Genomic DNA, 20952 nt, shown 5'->3' with positions numbered 1-20952 from the left:
GAACTCCAAACGTCAGAATTATGAGACAGACATGCTAACCATTAGTCTACCGTGCTGCCTGCACTGTATTGCATTTTTCTGTTGTTATTACAATTACATTACATTTAATGACCATGGTTGATCATGATGATCAGAAATTGAGCCCAAGACATTGAAGTTAACACATAGCTGCAATTGGGGAGCAACGGCCTTCTACACAACTCTAGGCCTGTGACAATACTGCCATCTAGTGGTCATAAGTAAGCTTACATAAGCATAGCTGGAAAAATCCGCCCAAGTAATTAAATGAATACTGTATTTAATTCCAAACACTGAGTTACATGCTGCATTTTTTCTTTGAAATTAGGCAACAAATATCAGATTACGCTCCCACAGAGAGACGTTTCAATTGCAAACAACCTGTGCTAGATGCAAACTATGTTTAAGCTGTTGTATAAAAATAAAAAAAAGGCACACGTGTCCCAACATCAAGTGTATACCAGGATAACTTCAAATCAGAATTAAGGAGGACTGCAAAATGGTGGATATATATTTTATGCTTTCTAACAACTGATACTGAGGTTTGAATCCAGACTTCAGATTTTTTGTGTGGAGTTTGCATGTTCTACCCATGTTTGGGTTTTCCCCAGTTACTCCAGCTTCCTCCAACACTTCAAAAACTTGCATGTAAGGATATTTGAGGACTCTAAACTATCCATGGGTGGTAATGTAAGTGAGAATATGTGTAATATGTCTGTCAATATTTACCCTACTATTGGCTAGTGACCAGTCCTCCGTATACACCGTCATTAACTCGCTGAATGAATTTGAGTATTAGACTCGGCTCAAGTCACCACATGATGCACATATACCCCATAGACATTTTACAGTTTCAAATTCAATACATTTCACAACAGGAATTGCTGTGCACGCACAACTGAGGACTCAATATGCTCCTCATGTAAACCCCGAGTCGACATCTGCTGCAAGTCATGCAAATTTGTTGTGGGAAGAATAAAGCAGGAAATGAAAACTTACTCTGAAAGTAAATTTGTTTCTCTTTTAAAAATGTGTGGTGAGTAAACAGCATTTGTAAAAGGGTTGACAAGGCCCATGGTAGAAAGCCAACATGGAGAAATAGCCATGAATTCAGCTTAAGCGAATGCCAGAAGAGTGCTTCTTGCTGACTGTATAACATTACAACTCAAATTAGTGTCACATCAAAACAAATAAATAACGGAGTACAAGAGCCCCGGGATTGTGATTTGTTTATCAAATCCCCATAAAAGTCAGCTCTTATTTACAAATGAAGCAGGTCATGAGCGGGTCATTGAATACTGTTGCCGCATGGCGCGTAAAATCACATAACAGCATCCTTGTGATCTCCCCCCAGTCTATCCAACAATAGCGACACCAGCAAAAATGTTCTAAAAAAGCTCCTCGCTGAGCCTCTGGCCAGAACTTTTCTTAGGTTTGACTCTCACACTCAACTTTTCCACTGACTGGAAAGCAGAGAACAAAGTTTCCCCTTGTGAGCAACTTTTATACGAATTACCTCAGACTGAAAGACATTTTCATTGCATACACCAAAACCTCTAAACTCAACTCTCTTGAGTTAGCATGTTCTCGTACTTCTGGGGGTTTCGTTTGGTAAGCCAAGCTTCCTTCCATATTCCACAAGCATGCTTCTTAGGTACAAAGAAGAAAAAGTCTCGAAATTGTCTATAGGCGTGAATGTGAGCGTGAGCGGTTGTTTGTCGAAATGGGCCCTGCGATTGGCTGGCGAGAGCTACAGGAAGTACCCCGCCTCTCGCTTCAAAGTCAGCTGTGATAGGCTCCAGCTGGAGAAAAAAGCATAGATGGATAAATAGACTAGGTCACTATGCTCCTGGGGATAAAAAACAAACAAACAAACAAACAAAAAAAAAACATTTATCTTGGCAGACAGTTGGCCAACACAACACATAATCACAACGGTGTACTACTGTGATTATTGATGCAGAAATACAACATAAAGTACCACCTCACGCATTGCTCTCAATAGTGTGTGTGTGTGTGTGTGTGTGTGTGTGTGTGTGTGTGTGTGTGTGTGTGTGTGTGTGTGTGTGTGCGTGTGTGTGTGTTTAAGTGTTACTCGCATATCTGTTGAGAACTCAGAATTTCCATCTGACAAACAAACCCCCACCGTGCAGACAATACATTGAATGTGTGTTATATTTAATGATGTGGGCATACTTTTCCCAAAACCAAGTGAAGAAAAAGGAGGGGGAAAAATGACATTAAGAACATTCCACAAAAAGTAAAATAGCCATCTACAATATTGTACTTTATAAAAACATACAGTAATGAAACCAATTACCGTGGGATCTAGGGACTGGGCCGACCCGCCAAGAGCAAAACTGTATTAACCGGCGGTTGTGGCGTAAACCTGACATTGATCGGTGGTCTAATACATTTGTTTTGTACTGAAGGCTATCGCGTCATCACTTCTCCCATCTGGGTGAGCGTTATTTACCGCTCTCTGGACAGCTGTGAGTCAAGTGTGCCATTCCTGCTTGTCAGCGCTCTGCAGTGGAAAGACTCTTGTTTGCATCTTTGGAGTCGAGTGAGGCAGCCCGCAGCCAGCATATGTGGGTGGAAACTATCAACAGTGCAACGTGTCATTTAGCAGCTGACCAGTTTCATCAGCCGGGCTCCTTTTCTCAAAAGAGATCGCTTTTATGTTGAATCCCTCAAGGGCAGTCTTCTCTTTTGTAAGAGGCAGTTATCAAATCATCAAGAAAGGGATAAAACCATAGAACTTGAATTAATTACATAGAGTTACAAAGGTTCACTGAGAGGAACACACTTAACTAGGCATCAACTTTGACGATGAAGATATGAATACAGGGGGTGCTTAGTTTACAACGTTCTGACACTCGTGATTTCACAGTTATGAAATAATTTGGGCAGTGACATCAGAGTATGTCGTGATGTGGCACCAGAGGGTATGGTCAGTTTCAGCAAGTGTTTTTCATTCAATTGGTTCATATGTATGGCTTATGACTGATTTCTGAACAAATATTTACTGTAATTGTGACTTTTTGGTGTTTACAAACAGCGTTCAATTAACTGGTTTGGGCAACTGCGTAAAGCACTGGAGCGCCGCAGGGGGACTGTTCTGGCTCCATTCCTGTTCATCCTCTACACCTCGGACTTCAGACACGCCACTCCAAACTGCCACCTTCAGAAGTTCTCTGATGACTCTGCGATTGTTGGCCTCATTACAGAGGGGGACGATCGGGAGTACAGGGGAATGACGAAGGACTTTGTGGACTGGTCCCAGCAGAATCTCCTCCAGATCAACCCTAGGAAAACTAAGGAGTTGGTTGTGGATTTCCGCAGGAAACAGTCCTCACCTGCACCGATGAACATCCAGGGTATGGACATAGAGAGGGTGACCTCCTACAAGTACCTAGGTGTTCTTCTGAACAACAAACTGGACTGGTCTACAAACACGGACACCCTGATTAGGAAAGGACAGAGCCGACTCTTCCTACTCAGGAAACTGAGGTCTTTTGGGGTTCAGGGGTCGCTCCTTAAGACTTTCTATAACTCGGTGGTGGCCTCGGCCATCCATTATGGCATTGTCTGCTGGTCAGGTAGCATCTCAGCCCGGGACAGAAAGAGACTGGAGCGACTGGTCAGGAAGGCCAGTTCTGTCCTGGGCTGCTCCCTTGACACTCTGGAGGAGGTGGGCAACAGAAGGATGCTAACTAAGCTAAAAGCTATGATGGACAGTCCCTCCCACCCTCTCCAGCCCGCCCTGACAGCACTAGGTAGCTCCTTCAGCCAGAGACTGTTACACCCGCGCTGCAAGAAGGAGAGATACCGACGCTCGTTCCTACCAACTGCTGTCAGGCTGCTGAATAAAAAATAGCAACAATAATATTAATAATAATTAATGATGTGGAAAACAACTGTAAATAGCACTGCGATTTATCCATTTTGTATTTATATTGCACTTAATTGAACGGTGTTTGTTTGTTTTTTTCTTCTTCTTTCTGCCTACATTCTTGCTGCTGGAGGCTGTAAATTTCCCCAGTGTGGGACAAATAAAGGATATGTTATCTTATCTTAAAATTTTATAATGCGGCACAAGAAGACATGCTTGTTACTGGCATACTTAGTGTTGTTCATTTGTTTTATATTAATGGCCGAGCTGTACTTTTATAAAAAAAAAATATATTGACTGTGTAATTATGACTTTGCTACAGCGGTAGTGTATGTTAGTGGCAAGGCATACATGGTCATATGGCACTGAAATGAATACACACTCAGTTACCATCATACTTAGTGTTTTTCATTTGATTGTTTGCACATGTATTATTACTATTTTTATATATTTATGGCCTCCAGGTGTTTTTCACGAAACTATTTATTCTGTTGACTCAAACAGGCTTCCTTTGTCTCTTTGATTAATTTTCAACGAAATGTGCTGAATGTCTTTATACCAGTTGCTCTTGCTTCGTGTATCGTTTTTCTTGGCACATAAACTTTGTAAATCTTCCTCCTGTTGTGATTTGCTAGACTGCTTATTTTTGTTGCGCTGTTAAAAGTATATTTGGATCGATTCCATTTCAGATGGGTAATAGTCAACAGTTTGCTTTCTCTTTCTGATTGTGCTTTGTTTTTGTATTTTGTTTTTTGGTTATCTACTTTTATGCATTGACTGTCATCTGACGTGATTCGTGCTCCACCTTCTTGGCCAGGTCACCCTTGAAAGAGACCTGGGTTTTTATAGGTTTTGGTTTTCTGCCTAGATAAAACGATAATTAACAGCTTACTGGGTTAATGTATGGGACAATCATTGGAATAATGTAAATACGGGTGGGTGGGCGTGGCGGAGTGGTGCCATTCGCCTCAATTTGAACCAAGAAAAACCCTCCCAACGGTGCTGTCGTACACGCACACACACCTGCTCGGGGTCATCGTAGAAGACACCAATCGTCCTCTGCTTGGGTCCAATGCTGCAGGTCTCTGTGAAGGCTGCCCCGCAGTCCTTGTAGGCTCCCTCTTTGAATTTATAAGCAAAGGTCACTTTTGTAATCGGGGGTGGTCCAGTCTTCACGTCCACAGCCACCAGAAGGCCCGAGTAGATCAGATAGCCCCCCACGGTCGCCACCAAGCACAGCAGAAGGACGACGATGAGAAGAAGGAGAAGGAACTCAGACATGGTTTCGGCAACGCGGCGCCGCTAACTGCAGGTTGTTTGATTGGGGAAATCTGTCCAGCCTCAAATGTCCTTTTCCGGTTTCGACGCGGCGACTGTCACCCAGCAGGTTCATACGACAGCTACAAGGGCGCGCACGGAAGAGAATAGGTGTTAAATTTGGTAAGCCGTTACAAAAGGACTCTGAAAAAGACACTTTTGTTTACGGTGGTTTCCCCGAACAGTTGGATAAGCTTCCTGGATAGACCACCCACCTCAACGTGGAGGGGTGGAGGCAATACCAATTTTTTTGGAATGAACAATATTAATATTAATAAGAAGCTAACGTTTGTTAATATTTCAACACTAAAAACGAAGCTAGGTTTATTTTGTACTATGAGATAAATTGTATTTGGTGAGCAATACGTACATATTTGAACCACAAGATACCCCGTGAGAGTGTGTCGTGGTTCAGTCCAACGCTGACAGACGATAGGAAGCATCAGCAGAAAACTGTGACATCTACACTTTCTCTGCTCTTTAACTCGCGTTGTGCCGTTTAGATGATGTTTGTTTCATGCTGTTGAATTAATGACAGATTCAAACGTATGCCTTTTCAAAAAGAATGCATACATTTCCGCAGACGGAAACTGTGGAATGTCATTGAAGTTTACGTTTCAAACGATCAACGTTTTAATTACGTTTTCAGGTTAAAAACGTAATTACTGAGAATCCTTTTTTTTGGGAACTTGAGTTTCTGCTTTTGCAATTCCGGTGGTCAAGTGCTTGTTTTACTTGCATCTACTTCACTACTGCCGATTATGTGCTGAGGGCAAATTTGCACTTTTTCACAAAAAGGTCACAATGAATACAGCAGCACTGGGTACCCCCCATTTGTGGAATTCACAACAAACAAAAACCTAAGTGTTAAATCAGTCTGTACTGTTATGTAATCTACAAGCGCAACTGTTTTGTCTGAAACATTACAATACGTTTTACTAACTTTAATTCATGTAATGATGGATGTTTGGGTGTACAATAAATCACAACAGAAACAAGTAACATTTTAATGATTTTTGGCAAAAACAAATAACATTTTTTTGACCCAAAAACAAAATCACATTATAAACAGTATCATCAAGAATTTTGACTGTAAGCTGTGAAGCGAGACCCCCATGCACGTCTGTTGTAAAAAGTACTGAATAGATTTGTTGAAGAGTCAGTCTGTTTCAGAGTCATCTGCTTGATCCTGATCGTCTTTCCCCTCTCTGTTGCTCTTCCTTTTCACCTCAGCATCACTATCCTGTTCCTAAGGGAAAACACACAACTGACATTCGGAAGCTCTTTGCATAACGCAAATCGTCATAAACGGCAGATAACATGTTCTGGGAACTGACAAAATACAATTAATTCAGGCACACTAGCCTCTTTTTCAATGAACGGCCTGCTTTGGCAAGACTTTCGCAGGAGTGGCTGGAGGCTCTGTTGTGTAGTCTGTCTGCACTCCTGCCAAATTTTAAAGCGACATGCTGTTTACTCTGCACCCTTGTGATTGCATAGTGCCCTCGCTTTTTAAAGTGGTCCATTGATCCAACTGCACACATGTGCCTTCTTAAAAACAGACTGTTGTTGTGAAACGCACCATAATATTCCTTAACTACCACAAAGAAAACATTACCTAATACCTTCAGTTGTCAACAAACAGTTCAAGTCAAGGCAATGTAGGGTAATTAAGCACAAATGGGTTGCATGCTGGAACTGAGAACTGATCAGCAAGTCAAGAAATTACAAATGCATGGTTGCAAATTACCATAAGGTACGAAGCCCCTGAGGTGACATGGAATACAAAAAAAGAAACCCACCACTTTGTATAGCCTCCCAAAGATTGCGAGGGAACGCAAAGGTTTTATTTCTTCCACATCACTCCACGGGGCTCCATAATAGAGTATTCCACCACACAGTTTGGGGATATTTCTCACCTTTTAAAATGCGAGTGGATAAAACCCTTACCCACCCACCAGCCTTCTCTCAAAGATGAAAGTTGGAAATACCTCTTCCTCTGATTGGCCCTGTGGAGCCAGTTCTTCTTCCTCATCCTCCTCACTTTCTTGTGACCTTTGAGAAAGAATCTCTTCACCCTGAAGCATACAGGTGCAGTGTCTCATTATCAGATGCATATTATAACATCAGTCCACCAAGCCAATACAAGTCATGTGATGTTAAACCTTCAGGTTGCGATTCTTGAGATTGCCGATCCAAAAGGCCCCCTGACAGTTGTTGAGGGTGAGCATGGCCTTTACTCTGTACACAAACAGCTCAAGACTCTTCTTCAAGGCCGGAACGTGGTTGGTCAAACTTGTGTCCTGGTGAATCTGAGTGTCATGGAAAATACCAACATACATTTTGGTCATTATTTCTTTTTAATATAGATTGTCAGGCCCAAGGAGTGTAGGGGTGGGAGGATGTGGTTTGGTGGGGGGGGGGGGGGGGGGGGGGGGGCAGTCCAGTATTGCAATGTGGTCACCAATGAAGTTGTTTTCTTCCCTCATGCCACAGTCATAATGCTAAGAGGACAATGTTATGCTTCATTGGGCCCAAACAGCAAAAGACTGGGTGAGAGTGGTGGATTGACCATAGGAATCCACACGTTAATTCTATTGATTTGTGGGAGAAGCTAACATCAGTGAACCCCTGGACTACAGGACATGGACAGAAAGTTAAAGGTGGCTCAAAAACAATATTGAAATGTACGGTATGAGGGCAGGCAGTATACAATATACACTCATATAGGCAGCAACCTTGGAGTGTCCACAAACGTGATGGAGCTGTCGGGTGCTGAGTTGGAAGGTCTTCAACAGATTCTGCACGTCCTCCTAAGAAAGAAGATAACACCAGACTTAGTCACTGTACTGGCAGTACTTGATTCACAACTTACTTTTTAAAAATTTTTTTTATCCTACTTCATGTTGTGGAGCTCGCTTGCCTATAACTAGAGTCATCTCATACATACCTTGTGCCTTTTGAAACTGTAGTCGAGCAGTGGCATCCCCAACTTCAAGAACGCCTCCAAGAAAAGACGTCCGTACTACCCATGAAGAAAACAAAGCTTTATTCATTCAAAGTCTCCTTTCGAACATACAAATGCATCTCAGCATTAAAATCTAATTCACCTTCAGGCAAACATTAAGGACGGGCCTCGAGTCAAACACCTGCGAGACATGGTTTGAACGTCAAAAACGGTGAATGAGCCAACTGACAAAGGATAAGGTAAAATAAAAGTCATAAATGGAATTGAGCCAGCAGAAGACAAACAGATGACACACCTTGACTAGGCTGACCAGGATGTGAAAGTCCCGCACTGCCAGGTTCCATGTCAGCAGCTTCTCACTCTGGGCCTGAAGAAGACATGGATATGCGCTGCTATGCAGTTTAATGAGCTTCAATACAAGAGCTGTATCAACATTTCTGCCTGTACAAATACTGTATAAGACACATTTTTGATTGAAACTGTCAGAGAGGTTTTCATTTACCATCCGGGTTGTCATTATGTGACTATTTCTGTAAAGACAGAATTGTGAGCTACAGCTCAATACAGTGTACTTCATGTGGCTGGTAAATGTATAAGGATATATTGTTTAGGGTGACATCTGGTGGCAGACCTCACTGCTGTCATTGATTTTGCCTGACGGAATCTTCCGGACCGATTTTTCCAGCTCTGCCATCAAAACTTTATAGAAGACCAGGAATGTCTGCCTTTGGGAATAGAGATCAAAATGCAACGTCACATCCGCACATTGATATGAAGGTATTGATTATGATGACGATGAGGATTTATTTACTTGCTGAGCGTCGGCCAGGCAGCGGAACTCTCGTCTTTTGACGCGTTGATTATCTGAGGAAAGCCTTCGTTCGCTATTTCCTCCACCGCCTTCAGGACATCATCCACATGCTCTATGTAGATGCTATGGAGAACAGCGAATATTTATTTACTTTTCAAGTGTAAATTCAGACGATAACTCAGATTTTAGCCTGTGTGTCTTAGCTGATGCCCCAAAACATTTTTCTGTCTTTTCTGATTCGAGTTGCCACCTTTTAGAGACACAAAATTAGGAATAGCTGCTCAATCTTATGAGACCCAGTACAAGAACTGCATGAAAAGGGGAGCTTGTCCTTAAAATAATAATAATAATAATTTGAGGATGTGTCAAATCATTCATGGGCACACACCACAGCTGGGCGCTGACCTTTTCAGTTGGATTTGAGGAGCATGAGTGAAGTGAGGCTACATTTATATCATGCGAGTGGTTTTAAAGCGGCAAACAACCCCCTTCAATGCTGAGTTCTGAGAGGTATTAAAAAAAAAAAGGGTTATTTGTGATTGTAATTTGTAGCCGTGCATTAATGCAGTTTATCCTATTGTGAGGTGCTTCTGATAATGTTAAGTTGACGTACCTCAGGAGAGTGTGAAGTGCTTCATTGAATTTGGTCCCTCGTTGCTTTTCACCACTAACTGTTATCCACGACTGGCTCAGGAAGCCCCGTGCAAGAGAAGCTTCAGTAGAAAACACAACCAACCAATCATCGTGGAAGTCCGCTTGATTGTAAAGGAGGAGATGTAATTGCTAGAAGGATGTTAGACTAACCAGTCTGCTCCCTATAAGCAATAGTGTTGCCTCCTTTCTCGGAAACAGTGGACAACAGCTGAGAGAGGCACAGAGCCGAACTGAGATTCGGAATGGTGCTGCGGAAGTTCAGCAGGTATTCAAAGCTGTGTCTGGGAACAAAAAGACAAAAGTTTAACGTTTCAATATGTACAGTATATAATGTCAAAGAACTATCTTTGAATGAAGAGATCGGTGGGTCTAATTCATGGGGACGTTCATAAGACTTTGAAGAATGACACATTCTTGTGTGTAAATGGGAGTTGAGAACCAATTTGTACTCCAGAACGATTCCTGAATGAGGTGCCCCAATAATTACAGATGTATATTGTTAACAGTCTCAGACAAAAATGGTCATTATTATCTTAGCAAAAGGTAGACAGTTTATTAAAAGCACTTGTGTTGCATTGTATCGTTTTGTCCGGTGTGCCTCTTACAACACTTACTCTGAGGAAAGATTCAAATATAATATGATTTTTCTACAAGTTTGGTGTAGTCGTACCAGGAAGAACATTCATGTTTGTAGCCTTCTTACTCACTTAACAAGCAGCTCCAGATTCAGCTCAGCTCCTCCATCCTTCACTCGACCCGCCAAAACTCCCAAAGCTTTCTTCAGCAAGCTCCGATGTCCCGGCAGGCTGAATCCAGACCTGTCATTTCAATGACCACCCAAACACACACATACAGACCGACTGATCTAAGATGCCTCCGTGTAAAAAAAAAAAAAAAAGAAAAACAAAGAAAAAAAAAGACTGATGCCTGATGTGAAATAGTGCTCCCTGCTCACCAGCTAAAGATGGTGTTCAACACTTGCAGGAGAAGCTGGCAGCAAGCAGATATTAACTGGTGCTCCTGAGCGTCTATGGTGGGTCCGTCCACAATACCGTCATTGTCAGAGAGTAATGTCTGAAGACATGACAGAACAGTTAAGAGTTGAAATAAAGATGGTCCCTTTTTAATCTCAGTCTCTTCTTTTCTACCTGGAAATGGTTGTGACAGTTCTCCAAGTGAGAGCAGAGGGCAGGCAGCATCTGGACACAGAAGGAAGCTACATCTTTGGGGCTCTTCTGTTGGAGGTGGGAGAAGCCAATAGTCTTGTCGGCCCGTGCCTGTCACCATATATATGACAATCAATACAGAATAGTTTAGTATTTAAATCTTATCCGTCAGTCTACATCGCGATCAACGCTACAGATCATTGTAAAATAAAGTATTACATGTTTGGCCATATAACTGTCATCTGCATCACTTGAATAACCACATCATTAGGTAAAGTTTTACTTTAACGTTGACTACTTCTGAATTTGACTTTCAAAATCAAAGGGGAACAAAGTCAAGTCAAAAATCTTCTTCATCATAATATGTTCTATGTGCCCCACGAGTCCGAACACAGCATTGTGATGAATATTACCGTTCTGGAATGTATGCAGCACCGCCGTGCATGCATGAGTTGAGAATTAAAAGGGATTCTCACAACAGACTACTCACACATTAATAAACAAATTCCTCTTAATTCCTCTTGTGACCAGTGTGAGTAAAAAAAAAAATTAACAAAAGTATTTAAGTCCAGTGCTATAATGTTGTAGCCTGTTGAGTCTATGTGTGTGCTGTTGTTTTGACAGTTGTGCACCTTGAGGAAAGGTACTCTCTTGGCAGGGGCGGCCGTCAGACGAAATTCCATTTTGCGCAGCATATCTTCCAGTAGGAAAACCAGCTCTGCCGGACCTAACAGAGCCTGAAGGAGATTCACAACACACAGTGTATGCTATTTACGTGCATTTTGGTTTGAAATTTTGATAAGTGGGTCCCACTGGAAAGGACTCTTTGTCTCACTTTGGTGCCGAGCTCAGAGTCCAGCGTGGAGCTGGCTCGCAAGCCACACTCCAGCACACTGAGAATCTCCATGTCGAGCTCCCTGAAAAACGGCCTGTAGGATGCCAGGTTGACTCCTTGTCGGGCCTCCTTGTCTTTTTCCCTCTCCTTCTCTGGGTCCTTTTACAAGCACAAGTACAGTACAGTAGCCACATTTGACAGATTTTTGTGATGTTAGTGCTTCAGAACATCGCTTGCACCCCAGTCGGTAGTATAAAAGCTGGACCAGGACTCCAAGACAACTACACCCTAAGTCAGCACCGGAGTACAATTTGAATTAATAGTTCACCTGCTGCGTTTCATCTTCTTCTCTGTTGTCCTCCAGCTGAGAGCTGCCTTCAGAGGAATTATTTCCAGGCGCCTTCCTTTTCTTTCCAGCGGCATCTTGAAAGTACCGGTATGTTAAAAAAAGACGTCCTTTCAGTGCCTATTCACTTCTTCTATTTTTTTCCTTCCATTTGAGCTATAGTATAAAATATCACCACTATTCTATTGTGCGCTTACCTTTCTTTGTCTTATTTAAAGGAGCAGTAGTGCTGGGTACAATCATGTCCGTGCTCTCTCCATCAAAGTTAGCAACAGGTGGAACATAGCCAGGAGTACCTAAAACAAAGTGTTATTTTAAAACTCACCCAGTCCTGGAATGACAGCCAATACAGTGCACGCAGTACCCACTGGCTAAAGCCCTCTCCAAAAGGGTGTGAAGGTAGGTGATGTTCTGTAGACGGGTCATCACTTTCATCTTCATCTCTTTGTCCTTGATCTTATAGAAGGCATTGATCACCTGCCAACACACACCAGCCATTATGATGACAGGTGGATTAAAAATTAAGGAAGCTCGTATAAAAGTCTCCTCTTGTAAATTTGACATACCAAAGAGTGTTAAAAGATATTTAAAATATATATGATGAGGCTTCGACATGGTGACAAATCAAGCCATTTCCTCCCTCTCAAACATCGTGAGTGTGTCTCTGAATGTCGTGAAACCACGCCCTGCTCACCTGTCAATTTAATACCACTTTTGCGCCGAGAAAAAATGAGCACAACTTTGTTAGGCATCTTGCTTATGCCTCCATATAAGCACATGTTTGAGCTGCAAAAATGATCAGCTGGTGATCCCTGGATCACCTTGCCATGTTCAGTTACCTCTCTGAACCAGTTGATGGTATGAAATAGCAGAGTGCAGATGAACTCCTTCTCCACTTTGGACAGGCTGTCTATTTTTTCTACAACATCCATGTCTGTTAAGATGAGAGGGCAGCCTGAAATCCCAAATGCACACACAACTTTTTGTTTTCAACAGGAATGTCACAAAGAATAAAGTGGCTTCAGAATGAATTGCAATCATTTTCTCACCCAGTAATGCATCAATCTCCTCTAAGTCCTCTTGGTTCTGTTCCTCCTCACAAAACCGCAGCAGCCGGAAAAATGGGGACAAACAAAGAGAACTCCTGCTGACAAAAGAACAGTTAAATACACATGTCGTCAGTTAAATCTGGAATCCAGATAGATGACATTCATTCAAGTAACTGACTTGTTATCCTTCTTGTCTCGACAATGCTGCTCCCCCCTGCTCTGCATGTCTTTGGCCAGCAGAGGCATCAAGTTGATGGCAATGCCTCCCTGACTCTCATCCTCGTCTAGGTTGTACATGACGCGCGCTGGGAAGGGGAACGACCTGCGGCCACAACCGGATCGCATTAATAAGTAAGGCTTAATTATCAAAGATGCATAGGAAGATGAGTTCCAGCTGCCGATCACTGACCCTGATATTTCTGGACCCAGATCCACCACAAAGTCACCCTGGAAGACATCCAAGACTCTGCTGCTAATCTTTTCCTGTGCATGAAGAAAAACAATAGCACACAAGAGACCATATTGAATAAAGAGACTTTCTTTTCTCTGCTTCTTTTCCCACACACAGCACCATCTGTATCTTTTTTCTAAAAACATGAATTCCAGATAAAAGTTGAGATAATTAAGTCAATAATTAAAGATGTCATGCCACAGCACTAACAAAGCATCCATGAGTTTGCTCTGTCATCCCTAAACAGTACTGCTCAGAACACCATTTGCATGGTACTGTATATTGTGATTACTCTGATATTCTGTGCTCTGCTACATCTGCAGCACACAACACACAATTTCTTGATTGTAAGAATTAGCAGTTCTAGTTACCTGTACTTGTGGGTCCAGAGTGGAAGATTGAATCAGATTGGCGAGCTCGTCACAGTACAAAGCTGCAGCCTCAGGTGAAGTCTCACTACTGGACTGCACCAACTCTAACAGGGCTGACAACTGGAACAAGATAAGAACGGCATCGAGTTTGTTGAACAAACCTGAACTGAAATGAACCACTGTTGAAACAAATCTGAATGAAATCTCGGAGAAATTATCTTTATATGCACCTGTCTGAATGTCTCTGGTGGTAACGAGTTGTCCTGAGTATCTTTGGCTTTGGGTCTGGTTGTGCAAAGAGTATGGTGAGGAAATAACATGGACAGACGGAATGAAAACACAACACAATCTGTGAGGAAAAGGTCTTACGCGAGCGCCCCCATGCTGCCGACGATCATAACGCCACCAATGATCCCGATGCGCTTGTACTTGGGTGCAGTGCTGGAGAGTTGTTTCCGGATCACAATGTGCATGTCGTCCTGAAGAGAGGCACTCAATAAATGTCAGACATAGGTCAAGACAACAGTCATTACAAATAAGGCTATGAGAAATTAATCATTGCATTTTTTCCACCCTCAATATTGTGATTATTTTTTCTGTCTATCTTGGATTTTAACTAGTTAAGGTATAGAATGGAGAACCTTTTTGATTTATACAACAGAGTATAATAAGCTGCCTGCGTGGCAATTATTTTTTCAAGATCCTCTGGGGATTTTAAAATTGCGTTCCATAGTACTATATTGCAATGTCAGATCTATTTCAATTCATCGTTCAGCCTTATGACAAAAGTCCCAAATATAGTAGATGATTAAATGAAGGAACACACCTGAATGTGTGAGCTTTGTTGTGGTCCAAATGCCAGCCTGCTCAGCAAATGGAAAAGTCTGCGAATTTGCTGAGGTGAGAGATTGTCCAGGTAATCCAGAATTCCCTGCCAAAAATATTGTGGTTCCGGTAGTTAGGAGTAGACTGACAAACCTGTATTCACATCAGCAGGATGGCGAGGACAAATATCATTAAATTGAGGGAAAAAATGAAGACAAGCCCACTCTTATTTACCAGAAGGGCATTTTCTGACATTTTGAATACATCTCTAAGCAAAAACAGAGCCATAGAAATGTTTGGGAATACAAGAAATTCAGTCAATGTAAAATTAGACATAAAAATCAAAAATCAATAGCATTAGCTAACAATTCAATGAGACTCAAAGTGACCGGTAATAAAACACTGTTGGTAATCTTAGGTTTGATTGTCATTGTCAAGATGGTAATTTGTGTTTGATCTTTATTATTATGGTTGTCGTTTGTAGTTGTGTAGGACTAAAGTGCATCATAATGAGATCTGGTTTTGATATTGTGGTTGTTTGACATAATTGTTTATTAGCAAAACAGTAACCAAACTATTACAAACACACATACACGTATAACTACTAAAAAATAAAATTACTTATATTTGGATGTAATTTTGCAGTGTACCTCATAAATTGTCGAGTGAGTGTTTGTGTTGGTTTGAGAAGGGCGTCTCCTATCCAGATAAATGTTTTTTCTGTTTTGCCAACGACCTTTGCCTCACCTTGACAAATACAGCATACGGCCCCATTTCTTTAGGTTTTTCAGTAACCAGACCACACAGGAGCTCCAGGGCCATGTCCACCTCGACGCCGACACCACTGCATACGTGGGTCACCAGTGCGCCCACAACCTCCTTCAACATATGAAACATATTTTATATTTTTTAAACAGATGACACATTTGTGCACTTGAACAAGAATGGTGTGCTAACCTGCTGGCAGTAAGTATCAAAGGCAATGAAGGAATGCCGATACATATGCCCAGCAAACAGGACCACGCAGGGGTCTGGCGAGCGCAGCAAACTCTGCGCCAGGGCTAGGATGGAGGCAAAATATCCCCGTAGGACCTAAGCCCAGAATGAAACATACACATCAAATAATGACAAATCATAACATCCATGTGTCAGTGAATGCACTTGCCTGCTTAGTATCCTTGAAGGTCTTCTGGAGCAGGGCCTCAGGGATCAAGCCAGTCCGCACTTTCATCTTCAGCACCTTCTCGGCGCCTCGACGACTCTGGTTGGCGTTCGTGGAGTGCAGGATGAACAGCACCAGGAGATCTATCACCTGAAGAAACAGCAGAAGGATTTTATAATATAGTGAGGCACAGCAGATTGCACAAAAATCCAGAACACATTTCTCATAGACGTTCAAATATTGATCAGCTTCGATAAATGTTCAAAGCTTTTTTCTTTTTTTACAGTTTAGATTTTTAGTATTGTTCAGGGTTGTCTCATCCAAAGTCAATGGGGAAAGACTCCAGCTGAACAGGAAAAGGGTAGCAAATGGATAGGTGGATAGATATTTCCCAAAAACTTATTTTCCAGATCTTTGTATTAAAAATAAAAGGTACGCCTGAATAGGCGAAGATAAAAATAAACGTTTGCTTAATTTGATTTTTTTCCCACAATTATTGTTGTTTTCGGGATGTAGTAAATGCATGTTGAAGTGGTAACATTTGAGTCACTTATGGCCATGGCTTCAATATAATAATAATAATAATAATGCATTTTATTTAAAAGCGCCTTTCATGCCACCCAAGGACACTGTACAGACAATAAGAAAATACAATGTAAAAATTAGTAAACGAGATATTATATAAAAACAGGACATAAAATCATAAAAACATATGACCCAATACATGAACTGCATTAAAAATTCTGCCGATTGCAAAATAATAAATAGCAGCTTTGTTCAACACTGCCGGAGAAGTAGGAATTCAACATGCTTATTTTGGCACAGTTTTTCTGTGATGTAGCGCTGCATGGGAAACTATAACCACAATACTAAATATAGCACCAAACATTAGATTGAAAAAAAAATCCTCTCCGTTAGAATCAATCAAAATTTTGCAAAAAGGTTGTGCGAGTGTACTTGATGTCCATATGTGTGTGTGTGTGTCTCCTAATTATAGCCAGTAAACAACAACTGCGCTGAACATATCCCATTAATTGTTCTGACTGTAAAAGAGTGGGGAGGGAAATAAAGTATGAAGTGGGCTTAAAATATGACATTCACCTTGTGGTTCTCCACTTCTTCCACAGACTCAATTGCCTGTGGGAAAACAGAACACAAAGCAGTGACATTGAAAGAGTTGTTTTGGCTCAGAACAGAAATCAACCCAACAGAAGGAACAAAACAGTTGTGCACCTTGAGCCAGGCCTCAGATATGGTCTTCTGAAAGCGCACTGCTGACTTAATGGCATCCACAATCAAGGTAATGACATCCTGGCTGCCAGTGGTTACTGTCGTTGAGTTGGACCTGATCCACACAAAAGACTTTTTAGAATTAGGGTTGAGCAGCATCATGTGTTCATGTATTGTGTGGTGAGTCATACGCTGCTGCTCCTTTGCCCTTAAGGCGGCTCTGGGATGCATGCAGCACAGGAGGGAGAACACACTGTTCCAGTTCTAGTTTCTTACGGAGCCCACACACCACCTGCCAACAAACAAATAGGTCATAATTATATAAATGTCACATCAGGACACACTCATAGGCCACTTTCACACTTTGCTATGTATCGCACATTCTATTGAGATCAAATACAACAAACTGTAAATGCCTTTAATGCTCAGTTTTTAATCGACATGGTCAGAAAGGTATTACTTTAATAGTACAATCTTTTTATGATGGTTATTGTTTGAAGTGGTGTACAAAATTGAGGATTAGTTTCAAATAGGAATTGAGGGTTTGTTATCATGTTGTCATTACATTATGCTTTGCCAACGATGGAGTGCATTTAGAAAAAGTTATGTTTTGTTTCACCCCCACCCCATAGGGGCAAAAAAAAACGGTTGTTGATTCCAGCGCTCTAACCTCATATGCATCAGATGCCGAGATGGAATGCAGAATAAATTTGACCACCACAGGCAGGTCTTCCAGTTGCACAGCAGCCAAGGTGGTCATGACAGCTCCACGAACCTTAGACAACATTAACATGGACATCTTGTTATTTGTGCAATTACAAGGAGCATGTGAAAGCCAGAGCTCGGTCTAAAAAAATTTGGACAGTAACAATGGACTGTAATTTTCGATTAGAAAATGTTGAAAAGGAAAAATGTAATTTAAATTATGAAAATATTTGCAGTGATGCCAAATGCCCTACTTCCAAGCCCCTGAAAAAAAATGCGGTTGCTGATATAAAAAGGCTGTGATTCCATATTTTTTAAATATATGTGGTGCCTTGGGAAGGCAAATTACTAGTGTAAAACAAACAATCAACATTTAATGCAAAACGGAATGAAACTGATGTCACAGCAAACACTTGTATCTGTAATATGAGTATTTACTGTTCTGTTACATTAAACGGCCGAAACATTTCCAAGATATTATAAATAATATCCACAATACAAAAGTCTGACTGTAAGTACCTCAGTAAGTAATGAGGAGCTGAGGTTCAGGCTTGAGAGAGCGTCCAAGATAGCCACAGTCAACTGAGTGTTCTCCTTTAGTACAGAACTGCACAGAATGTGTAAGATTTTCAGCAACATGTCGCTCATAATGATTCGAGCTGGTAGCCCTCGGTACTTACTTCAGCTCTCTGGCTATATCATTGTGTTGTGAATCCTCCAGTATCTCTGGTAGGCTGATGATGATGTCACGCTGAACATCCACCGGTGCTACTGCCAGCAGCTCCATGAGCTTGGTCGCCAGCTCCTACATTAAAAAGCCACTTTTAAAAGGCTGGAGTACACAAACAGCATTCAGCATTTTAATGTGCCGAATTAAAACGTCCACAGAGGAATCAATTGAACCTGTCATTTAAGAAATTATACCGGTACCTTGCTTTCCACCACTCTGTCAAGCCACTTGAGCTGGTTGATGATAATGCGTGGAATACTGAGCCCGGCATCATCAGCACTACGACACAGAACAAGCGGCCATCACAATCACTATTTCTGTACTTAAAGCAGAAGAAATTAGGAACATGGTAAATAACATAACATGCTGGCTGACCTGTTGAGCATATATTCAGGTAGTTTCTCAAGCAACGTGTTTACAATAAGAGTCTATGTGAAGAAAGGGAGCAGACATCAGTGGTGCATGTACGAAGAACTTTTTCAGTTGTTCTTTTGGAGCCAGTTGTACCTGAAGCATCTCAATGCCAAGCAGCATGCGTAGCAGGCTTTCCTGGAAGGAGCTGACATGGCTGCAACACAAAAACATGAGTGTGTTACGTACATCTCCAGATAGGCATGTTATTGCAAATACCATTTCGGCTTTTGTGTTCAATTGGATTGAAAGTCACCTCGAGTCGCCATCGGGCATTCTTGGGAGACAAGGGAGGAGGCAATTCCTGAACCGCTCTGTGTCCTCAATATGAGACTCCAGTCCACTGATGAATTCCTGCAAAATCTGCGCAATGGCATGGCAAGTAGTCTTTCATGATGTGATCAACACTTCATTGCTGGTGTGCATTTTGTTTGATATAATAAGACATATTTTGTAAAATGATGAGTAAATGCTCTTTCCACAAAATTTGGGTGACAAACCATAAAATACAGTATTTTACAAGTGACAGTTGTTGAACTGTTTGTTTGTTTTATTCATTAATTTCAAAGATGTGTATTGTATACTCACTCCAGGGTACCTGGGGCTCTTCTGTAGCTTTTGCTTTATCCTTTTTTGAAACACCACCAGGTCAACAACTGGGGAGAGAAGTCGAACATACAAATGAATGGTGGATTACAATTAAACAACCGGGTGTGCTTTGAAATTTACCAATCTCGTTGGAGGCGTTGCCCTGAGTCAATATGACACCGGCCTCTCGTACAAACAAACTAAAGACACTTTCTGATGTCTCTTCTGGAGCAGACACTGCAGACTGGCGACCAGTGATGCGACTCTTCTTTGCCTCTGTATGCAAACAAAATAAAATAAGCATTGCATGTTCAGTAAAAGTTAATGACAGAGGGATATGGGTAATACAATTGCTTGTATTTCTGATTTCAACACAGGACCTTATTTTGCCATTAACTGCTGATGGTAAGCTACCTGTACCATCGATACATGTTAAATTGTAATCTAAATTAACATAAAGCAGAGTACCTGCAATTGTCAGCCTCCTGACAAACATATTAAACGGAGGGATCATCAATGGATACTTTTGGTGACCGATTTGTTAGGTGTGTAGTCGTAAGATCTTTATAAAATACGGACCTAGGATAGTGTCTTACTTACTAGTAGAGGATGTGGTTTGTTTCTCTCCATTATTCACAGACGAGTTCCGTTTTTTCCGCATCATCTGGTAGACAAGATAGACAACATTTGCTATATACAAGACAAGGCTAACAACGTTATTCCAAAAACATCTCTTCACGGCAACTAGCGCTATAGAGCTAACGTTAGCTTGTCATGTCAACGGAAGCAGCCAGTAACATAGGATCGTTTGAGAGCGTCATGGTTATAATAACGTTCCGCTTTCAATTTTGCAAATTATGGAAGAATATAACCTCGATAAACGCTGCTTGCCACAAAACTAAGCCCCACCACTGGCCACAGACTCTTCTCCCAGAATATAATTCGCGCCAATGATCAATACGTCATCGGTCGGGCTAGGGAACTGTCTACAATTATACGTTCGTTGGGTGACTATAAAAGCAACGTATAATTTTCCAAAAAGAAACTAAATACAGTATTGCAAATTTAAAGTTGTTATATTTTTGTATCTCTTTGTCATGCAATGGGAAAATTGTGTTTCCTCTGGCAAAGCAGGTTTCATGAAATCATATTTTTACCCACTGTTTCTGGTTCAAGTGTTTGTTTATTTTTCATACTGTAGTGTGCTCTTGGCTGGGAGATAACTTCAAATTGTAGTTGACATTTAGTCAAATCGGCACAGACTTTGAACATAAACACACACACACACAATTGTGTGCCTCCACAAGCACGTCCAAGAGGATCAAAATGATTGTATTCCGGTATTACATATAACAAAGGTATTGTGAGAGCTTCAACTTTTCGACGAGAAGGAAATATTAAATTCTAATTCAGCCTTTAG

At 41.4% G+C, this 20952-nt stretch overlaps 2 protein-coding genes across 2 annotated transcripts in view; both read right to left on the bottom strand.

Annotated features, from left to right (window-relative positions):
* Nucleotides 1–5430, bottom strand: part of tex264a (testis expressed 264, ER-phagy receptor a) — a 49393-nt gene extending 43963 nt beyond the window's left edge. The window contains exon 1 of the mRNA XM_086118711.1: nt 4937–5430. Within this exon, the coding sequence (XP_085974837.1) occupies nt 4937–5194 (258 nt within the window). The 5' untranslated portion in view covers nt 5195–5430. The remainder of the gene's footprint in view (nt 1–4936) is intronic.
* Nucleotides 5431–6223: 793 nt separating this feature from the next.
* Nucleotides 6224–20507, bottom strand: fancd2 (FA complementation group D2). The gene is made up of 44 exons (XM_086118671.1): nt 20405–20507; nt 20133–20196; nt 19674–19808; nt 19533–19600; nt 19201–19307; nt 19041–19101; nt 18909–18961; nt 18734–18812; nt 18484–18608; nt 18323–18410; nt 17769–17873; nt 17290–17390; nt 17102–17213; nt 16970–17005; nt 15872–16018; nt 15664–15798; nt 15454–15585; nt 14708–14812; nt 14251–14360; nt 14112–14166; nt 13882–14001; nt 13469–13542; nt 13238–13381; nt 13060–13157; nt 12850–12965; nt 12379–12487; nt 12208–12306; nt 11993–12087; nt 11665–11823; nt 11462–11566; nt 10812–10940; nt 10619–10737; nt 10371–10481; nt 9814–9944; nt 9623–9722; nt 9010–9132; nt 8830–8923; nt 8494–8565; nt 8341–8379; nt 8181–8255; nt 7969–8043; nt 7396–7542; nt 7222–7308; nt 6224–6479 (listed from the first exon to the last, which is right to left on the bottom strand). Exons 2-44 carry the CDS (start codon nt 20194–20196, stop codon nt 6390–6392), a joined length of 4329 nt encoding a protein of 1442 aa, XP_085974797.1. The 5' UTR covers nt 20405–20507; the 3' UTR covers nt 6224–6389.
* Nucleotides 20508–20952: the final 445 nt, after the last annotated feature.

Source organism: Hippocampus guttulatus, chromosome 8 (genome assembly GCF_054856545.1).
Source record: "Hippocampus guttulatus isolate MCC_2025c chromosome 8, RoL_Hgut_1.0, whole genome shotgun sequence".
In the NCBI taxonomy this organism is placed as follows: domain Eukaryota; kingdom Metazoa; phylum Chordata; class Actinopteri; order Syngnathiformes; family Syngnathidae; genus Hippocampus; species Hippocampus guttulatus.
The sequence above is the reverse complement of the archived record's forward strand: the minus strand, read 5'-3'. Positions and strand labels throughout refer to the sequence as shown.

Excerpts from the sequence above, each read along its gene's own strand:
- fancd2 (XM_086118671.1), bottom strand. The coding sequence starts at position 20,196 with ATGATGCGGAAAAAACGGAACTCGTCTGTGAATAATGGAGAGAAACAA. Across the intron at positions 19,102-19,200 it reads ATGCCCGATGGCGACTCGAG|CCATGTCAGCTCCTTCCAGG; the intron begins GTGACTTTCAAT and ends TTTGTGTTGCAG. Across the intron at positions 14,361-14,707 it reads AACAAAGCTCACACATTCAG|GACGACATGCACATTGTGAT; the intron begins GTGTGTTCCTTC and ends GCCTCTCTTCAG.